This window comes from Cyprinodon tularosa, unplaced genomic scaffold, assembly GCF_016077235.1.
Source record: "Cyprinodon tularosa strain WSP-4 unplaced genomic scaffold, ASM1607723v1 ctg126, whole genome shotgun sequence".
In the NCBI taxonomy this organism is placed as follows: Eukaryota; Metazoa; Chordata; class Actinopteri; order Cyprinodontiformes; family Cyprinodontidae; genus Cyprinodon; species Cyprinodon tularosa.
In genome coordinates this window covers 917,003-938,641 of record NW_024038070.1, presented here as the reverse complement: position 1 = coordinate 938,641, position 21,639 = coordinate 917,003, and the positions used below count along the sequence as shown (strand labels likewise).

General features: G+C 36.5%; 1 protein-coding gene across 1 annotated transcript; it reads left to right on the top strand.

The window, feature by feature from the left end:
- The first annotated feature begins 10,239 nt into the window (after positions 1-10,239).
- LOC119777705 (GTPase IMAP family member 8-like) lies at positions 10,240-15,778 on the top strand. Its single transcript, XM_038276699.1, has 8 exons — positions 10,240-10,287; positions 10,931-11,008; positions 11,882-11,979; positions 12,152-12,871; positions 12,955-12,966; positions 14,571-14,692; positions 14,804-15,473; positions 15,569-15,778. The coding sequence occupies exons 3-8, from the start codon at positions 11,940-11,942 to the stop codon at positions 15,631-15,633; spliced, it is 1,629 nt and encodes a 542-aa protein (XP_038132627.1). The 5' UTR covers positions 10,240-10,287; positions 10,931-11,008; positions 11,882-11,939; the 3' UTR covers positions 15,634-15,778.
- Positions 15,779-21,639: the final 5,861 nt, after the last annotated feature.

Sequence of the window (21,639 nt, the reverse complement as noted above, 5' to 3'; positions counted from 1 at the left end):
ACTGCTGCAATGTGACCGAATTTTTGGCATTTGAAACATCTCAATGGTGGAGGATTGTAGATTTTGACATTATAGCTTATGTAACCGATGAATACTTTGCTTGGTAATTGCTCTTCTTCGAATTTAATTAACACCGATAAACTATCAGATCTTTCTCCGTTTCTTGTTGTTTTTAACCGTTTTACTTCTTTTACTTTTGCACCGCTTATGTTTTCCAGAATCTCTTTTTCAGAAATTTTTAGAGGAACTCCTCCAATGACTCCCCTGCTGATCTTTTTGTTCTCCATTAGGCTGCACTGAACTCTTATCCCGTCAATTTTGTTGATACGTATTGCTTTGCCTTGCTGGGCGCTGTCTCTGCAGTTAATTAGCAGGTCTCCACTGTACAGAATTCTGGCACCTCTGACTTCTCCGACAAGTTTATTGATGGTTTTTGTTAAGTGAACCGGATTCCAATTTGTAAAAGAGTCTGCCTGATTAACGACTTTGAATATGACTTTGAATTCATTTTGTTGTGCTGTGGAATGTATGGATTGATCATCACTGGATTGTTCTGAACTAGATTCCCCTTTAACTGATCTCTGTTTTTTCCGCTTTTTCTCATTTTTTGATGTTGCTATCTTCCAACCTTCATTGTCACTATTTCCTTCTTCCATCCCACAAGAATCGCTTCCTGTTTCCTCACTACTCACGGCCCAGGACATCTCTCCAATGAACCAGGGTTTCCGCGGATCATTAAAAATAATTACAATTAGTAATTCTTTTTTTAATCAAGGCCTTAATTGGCACTAAAATTAATTAAATATGTTTATCGTTGCATTTATGATTCTTTAATAAAAATGCTTCTAAAAACAATTTCGTCAGATATTATATCGCTATTAATTTGCGTGGAACTGTTTATAAAGCCGTATGTTCGGAAAGGAAGCTCGAGGCGGAGAAAAAGCTAGAGAATATATATACGTATATATGTGTGTGTGTGTGTGTGTGTTTACATACATACAGGAGTCAAGGAACTCTGCTTACAGATCCTTCATATTTCATGTACACTAATAACTTGTGTACATGGTTCTTGATGATGGCATTAAAATCATTTCTAATAGCATTAAAATAGCATTAAATTAGAGTCACTCATTCCTGTATGAACCCTGTGAGCGCTTAATTTAATATGACATATTAAAAAAATCCCACCATCATCCAGCATATGTTCAGTTTCTGCCCAAATATATATATATATATATATTTGTAGATTTTTGTAACAGAGATAAGGATAATTCAAAACTGCTTTTTTTTTTTTTATGAACTTGTTCTCTACAACTAAGCATCTCTTTTCATTCCTGTAATAAGAAGCTTCTTTTGAATGGATTTGATTAAACTTTAAGTCCCTCGGTATAAAATAAATATTTTGATGGAGATGAGAAATCTGCTTCCTCGTTGGTGAATAACCAATAGTTTGGATCCAATCATTTAAATAAACGGTGTTAGTTTTTTTTTTTTTTTTTTTTTTTTTTAGATATTTATAGGAATTGTGCTATCTATTCACCAATCTGTTGCTACTATATTTTAATTTGACGAACCGGAATTTGTCGATGTTCTTTTTCCTGTTTGGTGCGATTGCAATTGCGGATCTTGACCTGGCCGGACCGGAGCGGAGCAAAAAATAGCTCGGCTCCGTAATTTGTCGGTGACGGAGGGAGAAGACGTACGTGGACGGAGACGTGCGGAGGAGTAGCGGTGGATGTGGAACAGCTCTCATTGATTTTCCACGAAAGACGGAGTATGTGGAATCTGGGGGTTCAATAGGGGATTAATGTGACAAAGAATTGCGAGTATAATCATGTGTTTTCAGCTATATAATAATAATAATAATAATAATAATAATAATAATAATAATAATAATAATAATAATAATAATAATAATAATAATAATAATAATAATAATAATAATAATAACAGATTTAATATATACTGCACTTTTCATCAAAAAGACCTCGAAGTACTATAAAAGAAAAGCATTTAAAAAGAAATACATAATATATATATATATATATATATATATATATATATATATATATATATATATATATATATATATATATATATATATATATATATATATATATATATATATATATATATATATATATATGATGCAGTTTATTGATCAAGCAACAAGAACGCAAATAAAGCAAAAAAGGAAATAGACAGGCAATGATCTATAGTAACAAACCAACATATAAAAAAAAGGAAAAATTAAAATAAAAAACAGAAAAGTGTGAAAATTATAAAACAATATAAAGAGATGGATGCCCTCAAAGAAAATATGAGCAAATAAGCCCTTTTTGAATTTAAGCTGCACCATGAATAGGAATCAGGTCATCTTCCCAAAAAAACCTCATCCACCGTTATGAAAGTGCACATACTCCTCCCCTATCAGCATATCTAAAGCAATTCTGTTCTGCCTGAAGGTTGGTTTTATGGCTGACAGTTGTTCAGTGATTCTAGATAATGCATCATGGGTAACATTTATGAATCGTTGTTGCTTGCAGAGTAGATAATTAATCCAATCCACATTTTTATTAATTTAAAGGAGATTCAAATTCTTGAATAATCTGATTTCTAGCCTTCAATTCATCTCACACACAACTAGAAACACCTCTGCCTTTTCTATTGATACAATAATCAAAGCTGACATGCAGAGCTCTTTGGAACTGCATGTTATTAGAAATTGGGGAAAAAGGAACTATAGACAGTTGTGTGAAAGTAGCAAGCTTAACATGAACACACTTGACAATCAGTGTAAAGAAACCATGTACCAACTTGAACCCTTTTGCCCAGATGACATTGAAAGGACAGATAACAACTGAAATTGAATCATAGCAAAACATTTTCACACATATTTGTATTACGAACAGAATAAAAGGCATATGCGAGAGTTCTTCTGATATATTATGATTTGGTCATTATAGAACAACTTACATAAAATGTCGTATGGTGAAGGTCAGGACATACCTTTTTTTTACATCATTCTATCTATTCATATCTAGCAAAAAAGCTGAAAACGGCACATATATTCAGAGGCTTGGTGGATGTCGGAATTACTTGCTATTAATCTGTGAAGAAATATAGAATAGATAGAATGATGTGAAAAAAAATCAGATGAAAATACCTGCAATAACTTTTACTTATGATGGGCATAGGTCAGGTTGTTAAACATATCTCAAATCACTAAAACAAGCAAAAAGCTGTAAATGGGACCTATGGTGAGGGCCAATGTGCCACCCTCTAGGGGCATGGTAAAAATTTAAAATGTTTTTTTTAGACATATTATGAATCAAATAATGGGAAAAACTTCAATTCGCAAGGTCTTTAAAGAATTTTTATTTTTTGAAAAACCCTATTAGAATGTTAATACTTAAGTAACCCTAATAAGAGAGGCTATATGCCTCCCTCTCTGTTGTTACCATCCAACCACACTTCTCTAGTCCGCATGACATCCCAATGTCTGTGCTAAAGATCCGGATGGTATGGATCAGCGATTTAATGTACCACTCATTGTTAGCGTACAGCTTGATGTCCGATTGTTCTGCCGTCTGAGCATTCAAGGATCTGAGTGTTCGATACTGGAGTTCAGAAAATTGAGCTTTTGCCACTGGATGCCGGGGCATCAACGAATCATAAAAGCTGATACAGGGTTTTTTGGGGGAGACAGACACCACATGCAAGCTGTTAACACTTCTTCAGAGCTGTCTGCAGGGGGTAAACTCCAAAGGTTTAAAAAAAAAAAAAAAAAAAAAAAAAAAAAAAAGCAACAAGAATGGATTGTTATGTGGGCTACTACACAACAAAACTATGGCAAAACAATTTATAAATACTTAGGTTAAAGCTACAGTGTGTAATAATTACAGGCATATAAAGTCAGAAATTTAATATATTATACATAACTATGTTATTTATCATCATCTACGAGCTCAGCCTCTTAACCTTAATATTTGCGTTGCCTTAGAATTCGTTATTTATAATTACATAGGAGCGGGTCTCGCAGCCATGGAGGCAGACATCTTTGCGCTACGGCAGCGCAGAGCCAACAAACTAGCGATTGCGAGATCGCCCATTACGCTCGAAAATAATTACGGCAAGTTGAGAGAGATTAACTGAGACGGTACTGAACAATAGATGGCAGTATTATGCCTGAGAAGCGTTTAGTCTGCCTGAAACCAAAGAAGAAGAAGAAGCAGGTATACTGCGCCTCAGTAACAAGAAAGGTGAACAAGGCGGCAGGCGTGAGTGACTTTGCAAACTGTTTGGCACTGTGTGGCCAAACATCAGACGAATGGAGGATCATGCCTACTCTGTATCACAACGAAAAGCGGCGGGCACCGAACCCCCGTCATCTAAGAAGCGGAAACACGACGAGAATAAACGCAAGCGTGACAAGAAACGACAAAAAACACGGATCAACATTGGCACGGCATTTACACGATGGAAGTCACTGATGGAGGAAAAAGGTTTTCAAAGTGACGCTCAAGTTGCCAGTTTTCTCTTGGACAGGTAATTAATCCTACACACACAATTGTCTAATATCACTGCAGTTTTTGGAGTACAGGATGCTCAGACCTGTCTAAAACAATAACATGCTGCGTGATGATGCTGTTACTCTCCAGTATACTTATTCAGCAACATCCCTGACGTTTCACAGGTAATGATTCAGTAATTTTCTGTAAAATAATTTTCTGGATATATACCTCGGTTACTTCTCTCCGGCTCCTTTGGAGATCTTCAAGCCTTTCCTCCTCTGCTCTCACCCCGCTGGCTCCCCTCCCTCGCCTGGCCCTAGCTGCACGCCCACCCCGGCCTCTCTGCCCTCTTCCTCTCCCTCTTCCCCGCCTTGTAACCCCCATGCCACAAACAAGACTTGGACTCTGTAAACGGGGAATATATATTCTTCCAGCGAACACAATCTCGCTGTTAAACTAATGACTACAATTACTTCGTCTGTTTATATCACCATGCAAAGCAGCTCACCAAAACGTCACAACGATGTAGAAAAAATAACGGGTATATTTATTATCTAAAGTCTACATGAAATCTATACCCTACACAGACTAATGAAATACTATCTGTAAAATTATCTATGTAAACAAACCTCATCACTTGAGAAGGTAGGTGATGCGGATGTTGTGGAAGACATTTTGTCCCGTAACGCTCGCCGTACTGTTAGGGGGGAGAAGCGGTCGGGGGGAGATGTTCATGTTGCTGCGGTCTGCAGTCTGACCGCTAGATTTCGCTGAAAATTACACACTGTAGCTTTAACTAAAAATGTTAAAACCTACTGACAAAAAATATTCAATTGTGTATTATGGTACTGAGTTGAAAACGTAGTTTTGGCTATACATGTTTAATTCTCTATGAATTATGTGGATCATTCTTTAATAAGATCCTTTTCAAAAGGTCATGCAATGTTTCTTTTTAAAGCATGATGTATCTAACGGACTCAAGACTATTTTTTTTTATTGTATTTACAAAACTACGACAAACTACGCTCCAAGAGTGTCCTCGGTCAGAGAAAACTGAGTTTATTGAACAAAAACCTAAATCTGCTCCCGACCAGGTTAGCTCTGGGAAGAATGTTACTATGGCAAGAGAAACAGAGGTTGAGAAACTCAGGTTCCCTGTTTTCGAGGTTTAGAAGAGGCAGTTTTCAGTAAACCTAATTTTTGAAACAGACCTCTGCTCTCAGCTACAGAACACAGCAAACATCCAGAGTGCAGAGCATCCAGAGCATTGAAACGTCAATGCAACTTGACCAGCTTTTGACCAGCTTCCAAATTTCAGCCTTTAAGCGTTTTTTGTAGGGAACAAAATACCTGGTGGAGGTGGTGACTGGAGAGAAGAAGGTCTGTACCTCTCTACTGAGACTTCTGCCCCAGGACCTGATTCCAGATAAACAAACGACTGTTTAATAAAGCAATAGACAAGTACAAGAACTGAATGTAAATCAAAGCAATTAACTTTGAATAAACTCAGAACTGTGTAAATTTTTACCTAATCATTTAAAATTTTCCTATACGTATTCATTTTATTAAACGTACATTTCATCTCCTTTTTCAGTAACAGGCGATGTGGGCTTAAAATTTGCAGGTGCATCAGAGTGGTCGAAAGAAGCAACACTTGACCGCATCAAGAAGTTCCTAATGGAGAGAGATGAATCACCTGACAGCAGCACTGGGACTGGCAGCTGTTGTTCCTAAAAGTTTTATGCTATGTTCAGCATGCAGGCAGCAAAGAGAAGAGAAGCAGCTAGTTTACCTGCAAAGTCTATGGTTAACGCGCATCAAGGAGCAGCAAAAGTTACTACATCTCATTTTGAGCAGCAGGAGCAGCGCCTCATGAGCTTCTGAGCATCTGATGCACGGGATGCGCTTCAGAAGCTGCAGCTGCTGTAGTTGGAAAACATTAACTTTTACTGCTTGACGAGTCACTTCAACCAATCGGTGAAGCTGATCTGGGAGCTGGCAGGGAGATAGACACAGCACTGCGGATGCAGAGAGCTATGATCACTCCTCTGACACAGTTTATTAACACCTAAATTAACTTAAGATTTACCCAGTTCTGTTTATTTTATGTAATGCATTTTGTATGAAGGACCTTTTCATCATAACTGCCATCTGATTTAATTCATGGATTCACTGATATAATGTTAATCAGATCATAATTTTATCTGCTGTAGTATCCTGAGTGATGTAATATGTAGTACTACCCCCACGCCACCAAAGGGATAGCATACCCATGTCATCTGTAGGAATACATATAGACCGGAACATAGAATAACTAATTAGATGATTAGACAGATAGGAAAGATGTCTTAAAAGTTCTGTGTTAGTGTGTCCAATAAAGATACCTAAAAGGACATGCTTTGGACGGACATTATGGTTTATAATTATTAGTACATATAATCATATCTGCCTTGGATATGAAGGACATGAGAATACTCAGCTATATTCAAGGACGCAGGTTAATTAAAATTTGATACTCTTGATAATGTATTCCATATATTTTTGTCCTTAATAATTTTGTTGATATTTGTATTGTTATTCCTGTTACAGGGAATTGCATCAGAGGTAATAAAAAAAAAAATGACATGACCAAAGCGCTTTACTCTACACTCATTCACCCATTCACACACTGATGGTGACAAGCTACATTGTAGCCACAGCTGCCCTGGGGCTCACTGACAGAGGCGGGGCTGCCGTACACTGGCGCCACCGGGCCCTCTGACCACCATCAGTAGACAATGCAGGTGAAGTGTCTTGCCCAAGGACACAACGACACTGAAAGTCGGAGTCGGGGCTTGAACCGTCAACCCTTCGAATGCAGTTTGAACTCCTACATCCAACGCCACTGTGGCTTGCACATGAAGGTGTGTAAGCCACAGAAATAAGAAGTGTTGGAACAGGTGAAAATTTCAGACTTTACAGAGCATATACTGGTGAATTTAAATTAGTATTATGCTCCACTCATTTAACCAACAACATAATTTATTTTTGCTGCACACCTCCTTTTTGTTGTTTTGGTTCTCTGTTAAAATCATTCCACAAACATACACATTTCTTCTTAGTCATTGTTCATGTTCATTTATGCTTAAATCAAGTTTGATCTTAAAAAATATGCAAGGTTTCCCATCTGATATTTCACTAATCCTGAGTAAAATATGTTCATACATGGTGTTTTCTGCTCAGCTTCTGGCTTAAAACCACATGCTGCAAAAGCAAACTTGTTTTATCTGCAATTTTACCCTAAAACTTAACAAACAAATTATTTTACCTAAAAAAAACTATTTTAAGAAGGTGATGGTCACTGAGAGCTGCCTAGGAGTGAGTGTAGACGCAGCTGCGCACTGTTGGAGCACATCAGTGGGAGAGTCACAAATCTGCCCTGCAGGTAACAGCAGCAGGTGATGTTCAGAGTCTGGAGCAGGATATTGACCATCACTGCTCAGGAAATGTGAATGAACAAATATTTGAAAAGTCTGAATAAACAAATTTGAATTAATAAGTTTTGAATGCATATTATGAAGTCGATCTATGGTTAAAGACTGATATGGAGTAAACTGAGCTTGAATGGAAACAATGCAGTTTGGCTGCCAATCACCAAAAGTGTAAAAAAAAAGTTCCAATTTCCCTGTCTCCCTTCAAGGCTAACAAGCTGTGGCTTTATTGCGAGGGGAGGGGGGCAATAAATATAAAAATGTTGCACAACAGTGATATCTTCAACTCAACTCTTTTTTTTTTTAACAAAACAAAAAGTAAAACAAACCTCTCACTCCAGGACATCCTTATGTTTGCCACCAGATTAAACACACTACCTTCCTTGGGAATTCAGCCATAACTTAAAGTGTCCTTAGACAACCTATCGCTTTCCAGTCAGCAGCACTTTTGTAAACACAATCAAAATACGGATGTCCAAGACATATGATAGTTTAAAAGAGGCATGGACTTTGGGATACAAAACTCCCCTGGATTTGGACTTTATTAAGTGCAAATATGTGTCACATAACACAGAATGGGAGTCATATGGATATATTAGGATATATATCACTTAGGTCCAAGTTTTGTTCCTGTTAGAGTTAAATTAAAGGACGTTTGCAGCAAGCCCCTCATTAATACAAGAAAACAATGTCTATCCTATCCTCTTTCATCCCCATCAAATAGAAGGCTGTCATAATGAGGGACAAGAGCAGGCTGCAGTGAGGTTGACAGGCAGCAATCTTGCTTCACTTCCGAAATTGTACGTCTTCACGATTCCTAGTTGAACAGGAAAGATTTCAGCTAACCCCTCCCAACCCTGGATACAAACTTTAAAGACCAAATTCTCTTACCACAAAAGAAAAGTCTTCTTATCGGCAAAAACATCCTAGTACCTCATTGAAACATTAATGCATTCGTTAAAGAATTAAATGTTCACAAAAATTCGCTCAATTTCATGAGTATTTTGTGCTTTTATCAGCTGTTAAGCCCATTCTTACACAATGTTCCCTCTACTTTGGAGTGGCAGGACACTGATTGTAAGTATGCAAAATCTCTGTTGAGGCTTTAGCTTTCATGTTTAGAAGCATCCAATGAGAAAGAATGGGGCCCTGATTGGATAACAAGCAAGATACCATTATTTCCAGAGAGGCCAAGCCTCTTATGGAGTCTTTGGACCAGGGTCGGGTTCAGGGAGGGGTTATTAAGCTTACTACTCCATGGCGATTGTAGAACTCGCTGAAATATTTTTGACCGACTGTGGTTGGATTTCCTTATGAGACTTAGACAAGAGAGGAAAAACCAATAATTTTAGAAGGAACAGTCCTTTTTTGCTACAGTCTTACCATGGTTTCTGGACCTTATTATTTCAAAGTGCTTCACAACTGCTATTTTCACCCGTTGTAGTGATGTCTTTTATGTGTTTAGATATTTGTTAATGCAATACGTTAGGTCTGGATTGAATATAAAAAAAAAAACTTAATAAAACCAGAGATTTGCACAGCATTGTAACCCTTGGCCAGTAAAGATATAGAAATTGAAATTATATGTATTTTATGTGGGAACAAAAACTTTCAAACGATGGAAAATAATTAATAAAATGATAATCATTGAAGTCTATGTGCAGCAGTGATGCAAAATAATTCAAACATCTGTCATCTATAGTAGTTTTGAAATTAAAAGAAGCAAACTGGAGTGTCAGCATTATGATGCTTCAGTCACTTCATTTAAGAAAGAAGTAATCAACATCTGAGTGACAGGAGCAGCAACAATGGCATATATAACCCCTTTTTTGATGTAGAATCTTATTGTTTTAAGTTGTTTGCTTCCATGTTTCTGTTTACTGTATGTTATCAGATTTTAGGAGACAGTCATATAAGGATTAACTGTTTAATGAGAGAAATATTTAAAATAATGTAACATGATTAAATCATGAAGTGCTCTTTGCCTTTGGAATTTTTAATTAATCGACTGCTATGCTAATTAAATAATTAATTTGTTCTCATTATTTTTCATACAAATTCCTACATTTTTTAAATTAATTGTTACATGTTTCCAACTACAGTACTTTTAGTTCAATATTTTCTTTGTGTAACAACCATAAAACTGAAGCTAGTCTCTGACCATGTCTGACATAATCAACCATATCCCTCATTAAACTCCACCCCTGCTCTATTTACTGTCCTGAACAACAGACAAAAAAAACGGTGAGGTTGGCAGAGAGAAGCAAATGATATGGCTGCTTCAGCTGATATTTTCAACTCAGGTCAGATATCTTCTCATAAAGCCTTCCTTTCAATTTGACCCCATTTGAATAATAATTTGGTCAATTTTATTGCCTGACTATGTTTAATTCAAATGCTTTTATCTAACCTAATGTTATAAAGGCAAAACTGGATGTTAACTTGCATTTTAATTATGAAAGATATTGTATTTCAGGCAGATTTTGTACAAGTGGGAAAAATTTGAGAGGTTTGACATTTGTTTTCCTATACAGGTTGTTTCCTATACAGTTGATCTCACTTTAAGAAATGATGTAACACACAAAAAAAAAAATAATAATGCTTAATCCTTATAATATTGTATTTGGTCATATTGTATTGGATGGCCTGATTAGCTCCAAGAAAAATATCCAAAAATATTTTCATTGAGTACTTTAAGTCAAACAATTGCAGAAACCAATGTAATGTCACTTATTACGCTAGGGAAGCTTCAGGCTACACTCTAAGTCAATCTTTTGAGTCAGGAAAGTAAAGATGTCTCTGTTTTTCCTCATTTTAACTGTTTTGGGACAAGATATGTAAAGTAAACTTTTAAAACAATGGTTATCCCCTCAGTCACCTGCTATGGAGGATTTCAGTTTGCCCCCAAAAAAGTTAAATGGCAATTTTTATACCATCTTGTTGCAGACAGTTGGTAGCTCTGGGTTGAAATAACCCAAAACTTCATTCCTGTTGTCATCTTGTTTCCAGGTCGACTGACAAGAGGTAAATAGAGAATGTAAAGTATTATGGAAATCTTTGAAAAACTAACCCTTAAACCAGAGCAACCCACAAATGCATATAAGTCACACTACACTGTATCTGCTCAGTTTGTTAGGCAATTAAATCAGCATTAATCTAAAGGCACAAGAGTAAATACATATGTTTACTTCTCTGATTTAATGAAGTTGGTTCTGTCCAAAATGATGCATATGGTATATGGAGTATTTCTGAGAAATCATCAGGGATCCTTTTTTATTGCTTTTCTAAATTACAATTTGGACATATTTTGGAAGCCAGTTTTAATGTTCATGCTATATTATTAAATTTCATGATTTAATAGGTGCTTGGATTTTATTAAACAAAGTTCTCTTAACACTTCATTACACTTTAATTTTTTATTTTAGCTACAATATACTTGTTCTTCTAGTTATCTTTCAGATGATGATCAGAAACTAAACATGGAGAAGCAGCATTTAGTTCCCTTGCTCCACTTACCTGGAACAAACTTCCAGAAAACTGTAAATGTGCGGAAAGCCTGAGTTCCTCTAAATCAAGACTAAAAGCACATTTGTTTAGGATCGCCTTCGACTGTTCTAGTTGAAAAGTTCAACTCAGGCATCATTAGTTCTTTTTTTTTTTGTCCAACTGCTTTTAATGTTCTTTCTTGTTTCTGCATCTTTTTTATTATTTCTTTTTTTCTTCTACTTGCTCTGATTGTGTTTTATTTTCCAATATTTTAACCATGTAAAGCACTTTGCATTGTCTTTGTTCTGAATTGTGCTATACAAATAAATTTGCCTTGTCTTGCAAAGTTTGACTTTGCCAACCAACCACAAAATAACAAAAACCACCTCTGCTCTATTTGCTTTACCTTAGAAACAGGTTTTGCAATATGAGAAAAGTCGAAAAGTCAACAAACTTAGGTTGACGTGTGATGGAGGAAATGGCTGCTTCAGATTATATTTCCAACTCAGGTCAGAAAACATAACAAAAACCTTTAAACTTTTTCCTCATGAATGCATTTTTATACAGACATTATTAAATTTTAAATAGGACATTATAGCCAGGCAAACTGGCTTCCTGATTTTTTTTTTATCGATAAAACTACAGAATATGTTCATTTCTCCTTTTGTTTTGTTGGTTTAGGTATAAATGTCCCTCCAAACCATTTAAGAATAGTGATGATTCGTGGTGCCAGTTCTGGTAAAAGCTCATCGGGAAACACCATACTAGGAAAAAATGCATTTGATGTAACTAAAATAAAACAAAGAGCAACCACATGCACCAAAATAAGCCACAGTGTGTTTGAAGGAACGCGTCTCATGGTGGTAGATTCTCCCGGGTGGTTCTACACCCACAGCCTTCAGGACACCAATGAGATGGACAAATTGGAAATAGAGAAGAGTGTGAATCTCTGTGCTCCAGGACCACATACTGTTCTGCTGGTTATTCCTTTGATAATATATATCAACGCTCCATATCTTACTGTTGTCCAGGAACACATGAGTATGTTTAGAGAAGAAATCTGGAAACACACAATTGTTCTGTTTACTGCAAGAGACTGGTTAGGAGTGAAGACTGTGGAGGAGCGAATGAAAAGTGATGAAGGTCTGCAGTGGATAGTGAACAGGTGTGAGAACAGGTATCATGCCCTGAACAACAAGGATGACAGTGATAAGACTCAGGCGAAGGAGCTCATTGAGAAGATTGAAGAAATGTGGACAGGAAATGAAGATCCTTATTATAAGGTGGATCTGGGTCGAGCAGCACAGATAGAAGCTGAGAAAGAGGCTGGAGACAAGATGGCTATTAGGTTGAAGAAGATCAAGGAGAGACAATTGAGAGTACTAAAGGAGCTGTATGGAGGTAAGAAAGAAATATAAAAATGATGTCATTCTAAATTAATGTTTAATGACTGAAGGAAATGACCTTTTATGGCTGTTTCACAGGTGAGAGACATCTACAGGTGCTGGTCATAAAATTAGAATATCATGAAAAAGTTGATTGATTTCAGTAATTCCATTTAAAAAGTGAAACTTGTATATTATATTCATACATTACATACAAACTCATATATTTCAGATGTTTATTTTGTTTAATTTTGATGATTACAAATGACAACAAATGAAAATCTCAAATTCATCATATCAGAAAATTAGAATATTGTGAAAAGGTTCAAAATTGATGGCCCCTGGTGCCACACTCTAATCAGCTAATTAACTCAAACCACCTGCAAAAGCCTTTAAATGGTCTTTCAGTCTAGTTCTATAGGCTACACAATCATGGGGAAGACTGCTGACTTGACAGTTGTCCAAAAGACGACCATCGACACCTTGCACAAGGAGGGCAAGACACAAAAGGTCATCGCTAAAGAGGCTGGCTGTTCACAGAGCTCAGTGTCCAAGCACATTAATAGAGAGGCGAAGGGAAGGAAAAGATGTGGTCGAAAAAAGTGTACAAGCAAGAGAGATAACCGCACCCTGGAGAGGATTGTGAAACAAAACCCATTCAAAAATGTGGGGGAGATTCACAAAGAGTGGACTGCAGCTGGAGTGAGTGCTTCAAGAACCACCACACACAGACGTATGAAAGACATGGGTTTCTGCTGTCGCATTCCTTGTGTCAAGCCACTCTTGAACCACAGACAGCGTCAGAAGCGTCTAAAGAGAAACAGGACTGGACTGCTGGTGAGTGGTCCAAAGTCATGTTCTCTGATGAAAGTAAATTTTGCATTTCCTTTGGAAATCAAGGTCCCAGAGTCTGGAGGAAAAGAAGAGAGGCACTTCATCCACGTTGCTTGAAGTCCAGTGTAAAGTTTCCACAGTCAGTGATGGTTTGGGGTGCCATGTCATCTGCTGGTGTTGGTCCATTGTGTTTTCTGAGGTCCAGGGTCAACGCAGCCACATACCAGGAAGTTTTAGAGCACTTCATGCTTCCTGCAGCTGACCAACTTTTTGGAGATGCAGATTTCATTTTCCAACAGGACTTGGCACCTGCACACAGTGCCAAAGCTACCAGTACCTGGTTGAAGGACCATGGTATCCCTGTTCTTAATTGGCCAGCAAACTCTCCTGACCTTAACCCCATAGAAAATCTATGGGGTATTGTGAAGAAGAAGATGCAATACACCAGACCCAACAATTCAGAAGAGCTAAAAGCCACTATTAGAGCAACCTGGGCTATCATAACACCTGAGCAGTGCCACAGACTGATCGACTCCATGCCACGCCGCATTGCTGCAGTAATACAGGCCAAAGGAGGCCCAACTAAATACTGAGTGCTGTACATGCTCATACTTTTCATGTTCATACTTTTCAGTTGGCCAACATTTCTATAAATCCTTTGTTTTTATTGGTCTTCAGTAATATTCTAATTTTCTGATATGATGAATTTGAGATTTTCATTTGTTGTCATCTGTAATCATCAAAATTAAACAAAATAAACATCTGAAATATATGAGTTTGTATGTAATGTATGAATATAATATACAAGTTTCACTTTTTAAATGGAATTACTGAAATCAATCTACTTTTTCATGATATTCTAATTTTATGACCAGCACCTGTACTCACTGGGATCAGGATTATTCTTGTTGGGCAGAAATGTTCAGGAAAGAGTGAAGTTGGAAATCTGATCCTTTCCAAGTATAATTTTAAGAAAACTTTATTTAGAGCTTGGTTGGAAAAGGTAACCCAACATGCTAATTAAGCAAAATACTTATCACACATCCACACTGAAGATGTACTTAGAGTAGAACCTTTCCTAAACTATATTTTCTATTTTATCATTTATTTCCAGAGCTACCAGGATCAGAGATCTGAAACATGTGTAAAACACGAGGGAGACTTTGATGGAGTGAAAGTCTCAGTTGTGGAAACACCAGGCTGGTTCTCAGATCCATCACCACCTGACTGGATCAAAGAGGAAGTTCTCCATGGTGTCTCCATGTGTTCTCCTGGACCTCATATTTTCCTCTTGGTTGTTCCGATCTTTAGAGCTTTCAAAGAGAAAGACCTGGAAGCTCTGTTGGAGGTCTTGATGCCATTAACAGAGAGAGTGTGGAGACACTGCATGGTGCTGTTTACCTGGGGATACTGGCTCAACGATTGTCCTGTAGAGAACTACATCGTCAGAGAGGGAAAGGTGATCCAAGAGCTTTTGGAGAAATGTGGGAACAGATACCATGTTCTAAACCCCAGACGCTATGATGATCCTGATCAAGTCAAAGAGCTGTTTAAACAAATCACAGTTATGGTCAAACAAAACGGGGAAAGCTTTACATCCAAAACCAAAAAGAAAATCAGTCAGAAACTTCCTTGGCGAACAATACAGAAACAAGAGGAATGGAGAAAAAGGGAACAGAAGTTGATAGAAAGAGTGATGAAAGCTTTAGCAAAGGAAGCAGAAGAACCAACAGGGCCTTTTTCAACAATAGCACAGAGTATGGATGACTTTCACATTTCAGACCGTAAGTTTAAATTGAACAATTCACTACTGTGTTTTAACAAATGGTTGTTTACATCCACTGTTGTTTAGAACAACAAACGTCATCTTCTCTTTCAGTGGGAGAAGATGGTTCCTCAGAGTGTGGCAGCTTTTACACGGTTCCGGAATCAACAAACTCATGACTACATTTTTGGATGGCTGACTAACCGACTGGGACAGTCTGAAATTAGCTCTGGAATCGGCAGCATTCGTTCCTCAATCAGCTGTATGGAAAATATTTATGAAAGACCCCCAACAGATAAAAATCTTAAAAAAAAAAAAAAAAGAGTTAAATCTCACAACATATTAATAAAGATACTCTGAACATGTTGTCCAACTCTTTAATGTCTCTTGTTAGACCAATGAGCAGAACAGCAAGATTGGAACTAAAGGACCAGTATGAAGATATACCAGCTTGGTGTACTCAAGACCTGTGTTATCTCAACTTTAAAGGTTTTCATTATGTTTAACGAGAGCAGTTAAAAGCACAGTGCTATACTTTATATATATATATATATATATATATATATATATATATATATATATATATATATATATATATATATATATATATATATATATATATATATATATATATATATTGTAAAGCAAACATTTTTAGTTTTACACAAGTTTTTCTTCAAACTTATAAATTCTAAACAAAAACAAAATGTAATATAAGAAAATACGACGAGGAGTTTGGTGATCACTTAAAATAAATGGCCATGATATGAAATATGAAAAAGAGGTTAGATAAGGATATGACTTTATTTTGTTATTCTAAAAAACAATCTATAATACCGTAATTAATATCCTTTACTTTTCTCAACATTATAATGATATATTTTCATTATTTTGTCACTTCATAAGATATTGTTAGGTACAATGATAAAAATATATAAAACGTGTAGAAATTCATATTTATAGAGGAATTTGGAACCTGAACAAAAATGTTGAATGTCTTTTTTGGTTAAGGGAGCACTTAGCATAAAAAATATACTACAAGTGGTACATGTCTTTAAAAAGGCTGCAAGCCATTGGACTGGGTGTTTACATCTAGGGCCAAATGTTATTGTCTGTCTTCTCCAAAATCCTGTTTCTTTGTGGTTTCCTCCTGAACAGGTCCCATATACCCCTGACTCTCTCAGTTAGTGAAAGAAAAGCCTCCTGAAAAAGAAATAATAATATGTAAGCTGCAAAAATCATCACTGGAAACTGGTTCATATAATATAAAGATACAGGATTTTAGGTCACATTATTTAAGCCTTTTAAATTAATCTAAAGTTTATAAATAAATTAAATGTTTGAATTACATAAGAAATAAACATTAAAAGCAGAATACATTTGTTTGTTGTTTGTATGTCAGTATTCTTATCGTTGTTATTTTGGTATTATTACTGTTTTTATATCACTGCTATTAATATATCTAACAGGTCCCTTGGAAATGAGACTGTAAGTCTAGAGATTTTCCTGAATAAATTGAGGTGGTCAGATTGGTGAGACTAAATCTGTGGATATTTCCAACTCAGAGAAAACATTTTTTATGTATCAAGGGAGTTATGGTTTCATTTATTTTATCATATTTTCCCATATTTAAGCAATGACAATATGTTTATTTGCAGGAATATGTATCTCCTTACTGGTGTTAGAATTTCCTTGATGTGCCTATGATGTGAATTTCCTTCCGAAAATCAGAAGAGCATATAGAAACTGAAGCTCTGTGTAGTTATTAAATTGGTTCATTAATTTAGCTATATTTCATATCTATGTCATATTTAAAGGCTAATGCACAGACACAACATGAAAGTATACGGCAAATTTTGCATGTCATTTGGAAATCAAGGTGCCAGAGTCAGATAGGAATTCAGGCATTTCACGAGCTGTATACCAAAATCCTCCGTATTAAGACAATAAAAGACCTGAAATATTTCAATTAGTGTGCAATGAATCTAAAATATATGAATTTTCAAGTTTTATCATTACATTATAGAAAATAATGAACTTTATCAAATATGCTAATATTTTGAGAAGGACCTGTATAAATTATGATCAGAGGCAGTATGTACATGTAGTAAATATTAGTGTAGGCCTATCACAATAATCAATGAATATAAAAAGATGGTGTTCTTCGATATAGATTTTTTAAAAATTGAAAATGGCTTAAAAATGTATGTCAGGGTTCCAGTTTGTGGGGTTTGTTTTTTTGTTCTCTTGCAGTTCCACTGTGCACCCACCAGATGGTGCCATTGTTCTCTGCTGGTCTGGAGGGCTTCCTGATCTTCTCACCTCACACCTACAGCCTATTGGGTCATCACTTCCTGAGGAGTATTTAAGCAGCAGATTGTTTTCACTTCCTTGCCAGAGTGTTTGCCAGTAATGGGTACTCTAGCCCCTCAGAGTTTGCAGAGTCTAACTTTGAGTCCCTGTTTCTTCTGAGATCTCAGCACTAACCAAGTTTTGTCATTAGATTCTCCGGCAGGATCTCTGATCCACTGGATAAGCCAGTCCCTTCAAGTCTTGGAAGGGACTCACTCGTCACACTGAGAATAGGAGACAGATCTCCTCATCTGTAAGCCTTGTCAGTATACTCTGCTGCCACTCAGGACCACCATAGTCTGCCTGTCCGCCCTCCAACGTACAACACTTTCAACTGAACAAGCCTCGACAAACAGGAACTCTGGAACCCTCCCAAACAACCACAGTGAGTCCAAGTCAAACCTTGTATTCAGATAATCGGCCAGGATTCCCATAGTCCTTGCACTCACCACTCTGATCTCTTTCTAGAGCTTCTGCTTCCAGTTCACCTGACTGCTGGAACCTCCCCAAGCTGAACTGTTTTTTCCTAGTCTCTGTGCAGTAATCCCTTCAATAAACTGTTTAATTTTTCCAGTCTCTGAGAGTGCTTCTGCATGTGGGCCAAATACATTAGACCAAAGGTCTTCAACAGGGGGTCCGCGGAGGTACTGCATGGGGGTCACGAAAGTGTGGTTTATTAGACTTTTTTCCTATATTCCCCTGCAATTTTTTCCACTAATTAAAATTTCTTTAAAGCCACATTAACATGAATTCAACACATTGTTGTAAACAGAAAAATGGAGGCAGAAGATGTCTTTCAGTCATCAATGCACACATTCAGCGACACACAAGAGCTCTTTCAAGCTGCACAGCGTTTTATTCACAACACCTGACCCATCAATGAGGAATCAGAAATACTTTAATAATCCCCGGGAGAAAATACTTTGGTTACATTACTCCATCTGTAATAGAGCGACTATAGGACCAGTTTGATATAACACAATTTCATACAATATAATTAGGGGGTCCCCGCTCCATCTCAACATCAATTTGGGGGTCCTTGGCCTGGAAAATGTTGAAGACCCCTGCATTAGACCCATCATGACAGTTTATTTGTGTTTTACAGGTTTTACCTGCATATCTATGGTATTGTGATCAAACTAGATCAAAATAGTCTCTAAACAATAATAATAATCACCACAACAATTTAGCAGAATAGAGGAGAAGGCTGTGAGTTTATTTGGTTCCTCAGAGATTAGTGGAAAAGGTTCATAAAGTTTTAACTGATACATGTAGTCTTTTGGTTTTGTCTTTGGTCTCTAAAAACATATTTTTAACTCAAAAGACCTTTAAGTAAGTTGACTCTGATAAACTTGCGTCTTGCACGTTGTGAGAATATTGTTCTCCACAGCAGTTTTTTTTTTTTTTTTTAAGTTTTCACAGCTTTATGTAAACATCAACAAAAAACAAACAAACAAAAAAAAAAAACATACACACATACACAAAATACAGGCAGACATGGTTCAAAGTAGTCCATACAGCCAAGTGTGTAATATATTGAATATATAAAGAAAAAGAAATAGAAGAGAGAAAACTAAATTTACAGTTTCTGTAAGAAAGATTGCACCGGGTCCCAGATCCTCCGGAATTTGTCCGACTTTTGATGAAGGTCATGAGTCAGTTTTTCAACTGAGACAATAGCACATTTGTGATAACCACATATCAACTGTAGGGGCTTGTGATGCTGACCACCTCAGTAATATACATTTCTTAGCCAGAAATAAGAGAATTACAAGCAAATGTTTAGTATCTGCATTAAAGAGAATCACTGAAGTATGATTAAAAAGACAAAAGGAGGGAGTTAGTGAGAACTGTTTACCAATAATCTCTTGTATCATCAGATGAACTGCCTTCCAGAAGATTTGAATATAATTGCAAGACCAAAATAAATGAATAAATGTGCCCTTATGTATTCTGCATTTATGACAGAGATCTGAAGCATCAGGAAACATTTTCCGAAGGCGAACAGGTGTATAATATGTTCGATAAAAGAATTTAAAGTTCTGCTCATGAATAGAGAGCGAAGTGCAAATAGGGAAAACCCCATCACAGATTTCCTCCCAATCTGCTGGATTAAACTTCAACCCCAGATCATACTCCCACACCAGCTTCATATTATCATAATTATCATATTATCATTAGCTTTAATTTGTTCAAAGGGTTTAACAGAGTCAGAGTTCAATATGTCCATAATATTTGACAGTCCCTTCGATGACCATTCAGACAAGCCAATGCTTCTAATTTCTGCTGGTAAATCTGGATTCAAAGTCAACGATGACCAAGAGGAGATGGTGGGGGAGATATTTAGATATTTCTTCACACCTCGCCAGGCCAGTAAATTATTATAAACAATAAAGTTACTTTTGAGATGAGGTATTTGATCTATGCCATTTATAAAGAAAAGAGCAGTTTTTTGAACTGCAATACTAATATAATCTTATTTATTTTATTTTACTAAGGCAAAATTATTATAACCTCATTACATTGTTTAATACTTCCAATTGTGTAATGAAAACACTTAGTTAATCTTCTGTTTCATAACTTAGTGCTTTAGTTTGATGAAAAGTGTTTAATCGACTCTCTACCCCACCAGAACATTTCACCAGGAACAGACCTGAAGCTGCAGCAGCTTCTTTCCCAATCAATCATGACAAAGGTGCTGCATAATGGCAGCCCACTGTTCGCCGTGTGCTGCACAATGGCAGCCCACTGCTCCCCGAGTGCTGCACAATGGCAGCCCAATGCCAGTGTGAAGCATTCACAAGCGTCAGATAGCTACAATAATGTATTTACTGAGAAACAGTGTGGGCTTTCTTATAATAGTGAACCCGGCGGTTTTGGGTTTTGGGTGAAGAATGAGGGGTTAATTAATAAACTAATAGGCAGAAAGCTGTTGGTTTATATATTTAGGGCTGATAAATGCTGCACACAGGGGCATTGGGGTAACTGTTCTTGATCATTATATAAAGATAGATTTACTGGCCGTCCAAAAACTATGTACGTTTTTCTGCAAACAGATTTTGTTTCATAGACCTACGTCATTTTTACATGCAGCACTACATAGTTTCAGTCTGGAACAAGTTGAGTGAGAATAAAATGATATATGACTCACACCACAAGAAAGAATTCCTAGGTTCATATCCTGCTTTGAACTAAGGACCTGATCTTCAAAACATCCACATAAAGAGAAGGTAAATTGCGTAAGCAAAAACAGAAATGCATTTACAATAAGTGGGTGTTTTTCTGGGTGATCTAAAAAGAAATTATGAACAAGGAAAATGACTGATGTATTGATCAGGCACACAAAAGGATGCAACGTGATTCATTTTGTGCTTTAGTCTTGTTTGTGTCCTATAGACCTGCTGAAAGGATTGACAGTCTGTCCCTAAAACTCTAACCAATACAATGTGGCTTCTTGATAATTTGTTAATTAGATTAAATAGTAGCTTAAAAAACAGGTGACACTTCATCAATCTGAGGATGATGTTTTTAAAGGTTTGTAGAAATCAAGTTTATGAATTTCTCCATCTGTCCAAAAATTTAGTCCATTTATTTGACAGGGACTTAAGTAATAAATATCTCAGTTGGTTCTGTTTACATTTTAACAATTTACTACCGTAATAACAAGTAAAAAGGTAGCAATGCCCTAAAAGCTCAGTCCATGGTTTAATCTTGTTCACATTCTGCAGGCGTGGGTTTTCTTTTTTAAGATCTGGGACTTTGAGGGCGTGGAAAACATGCATGAAACAAGCCACACCTTGGTTATCCCCTGATAGCATTTTATTTATTTGGTG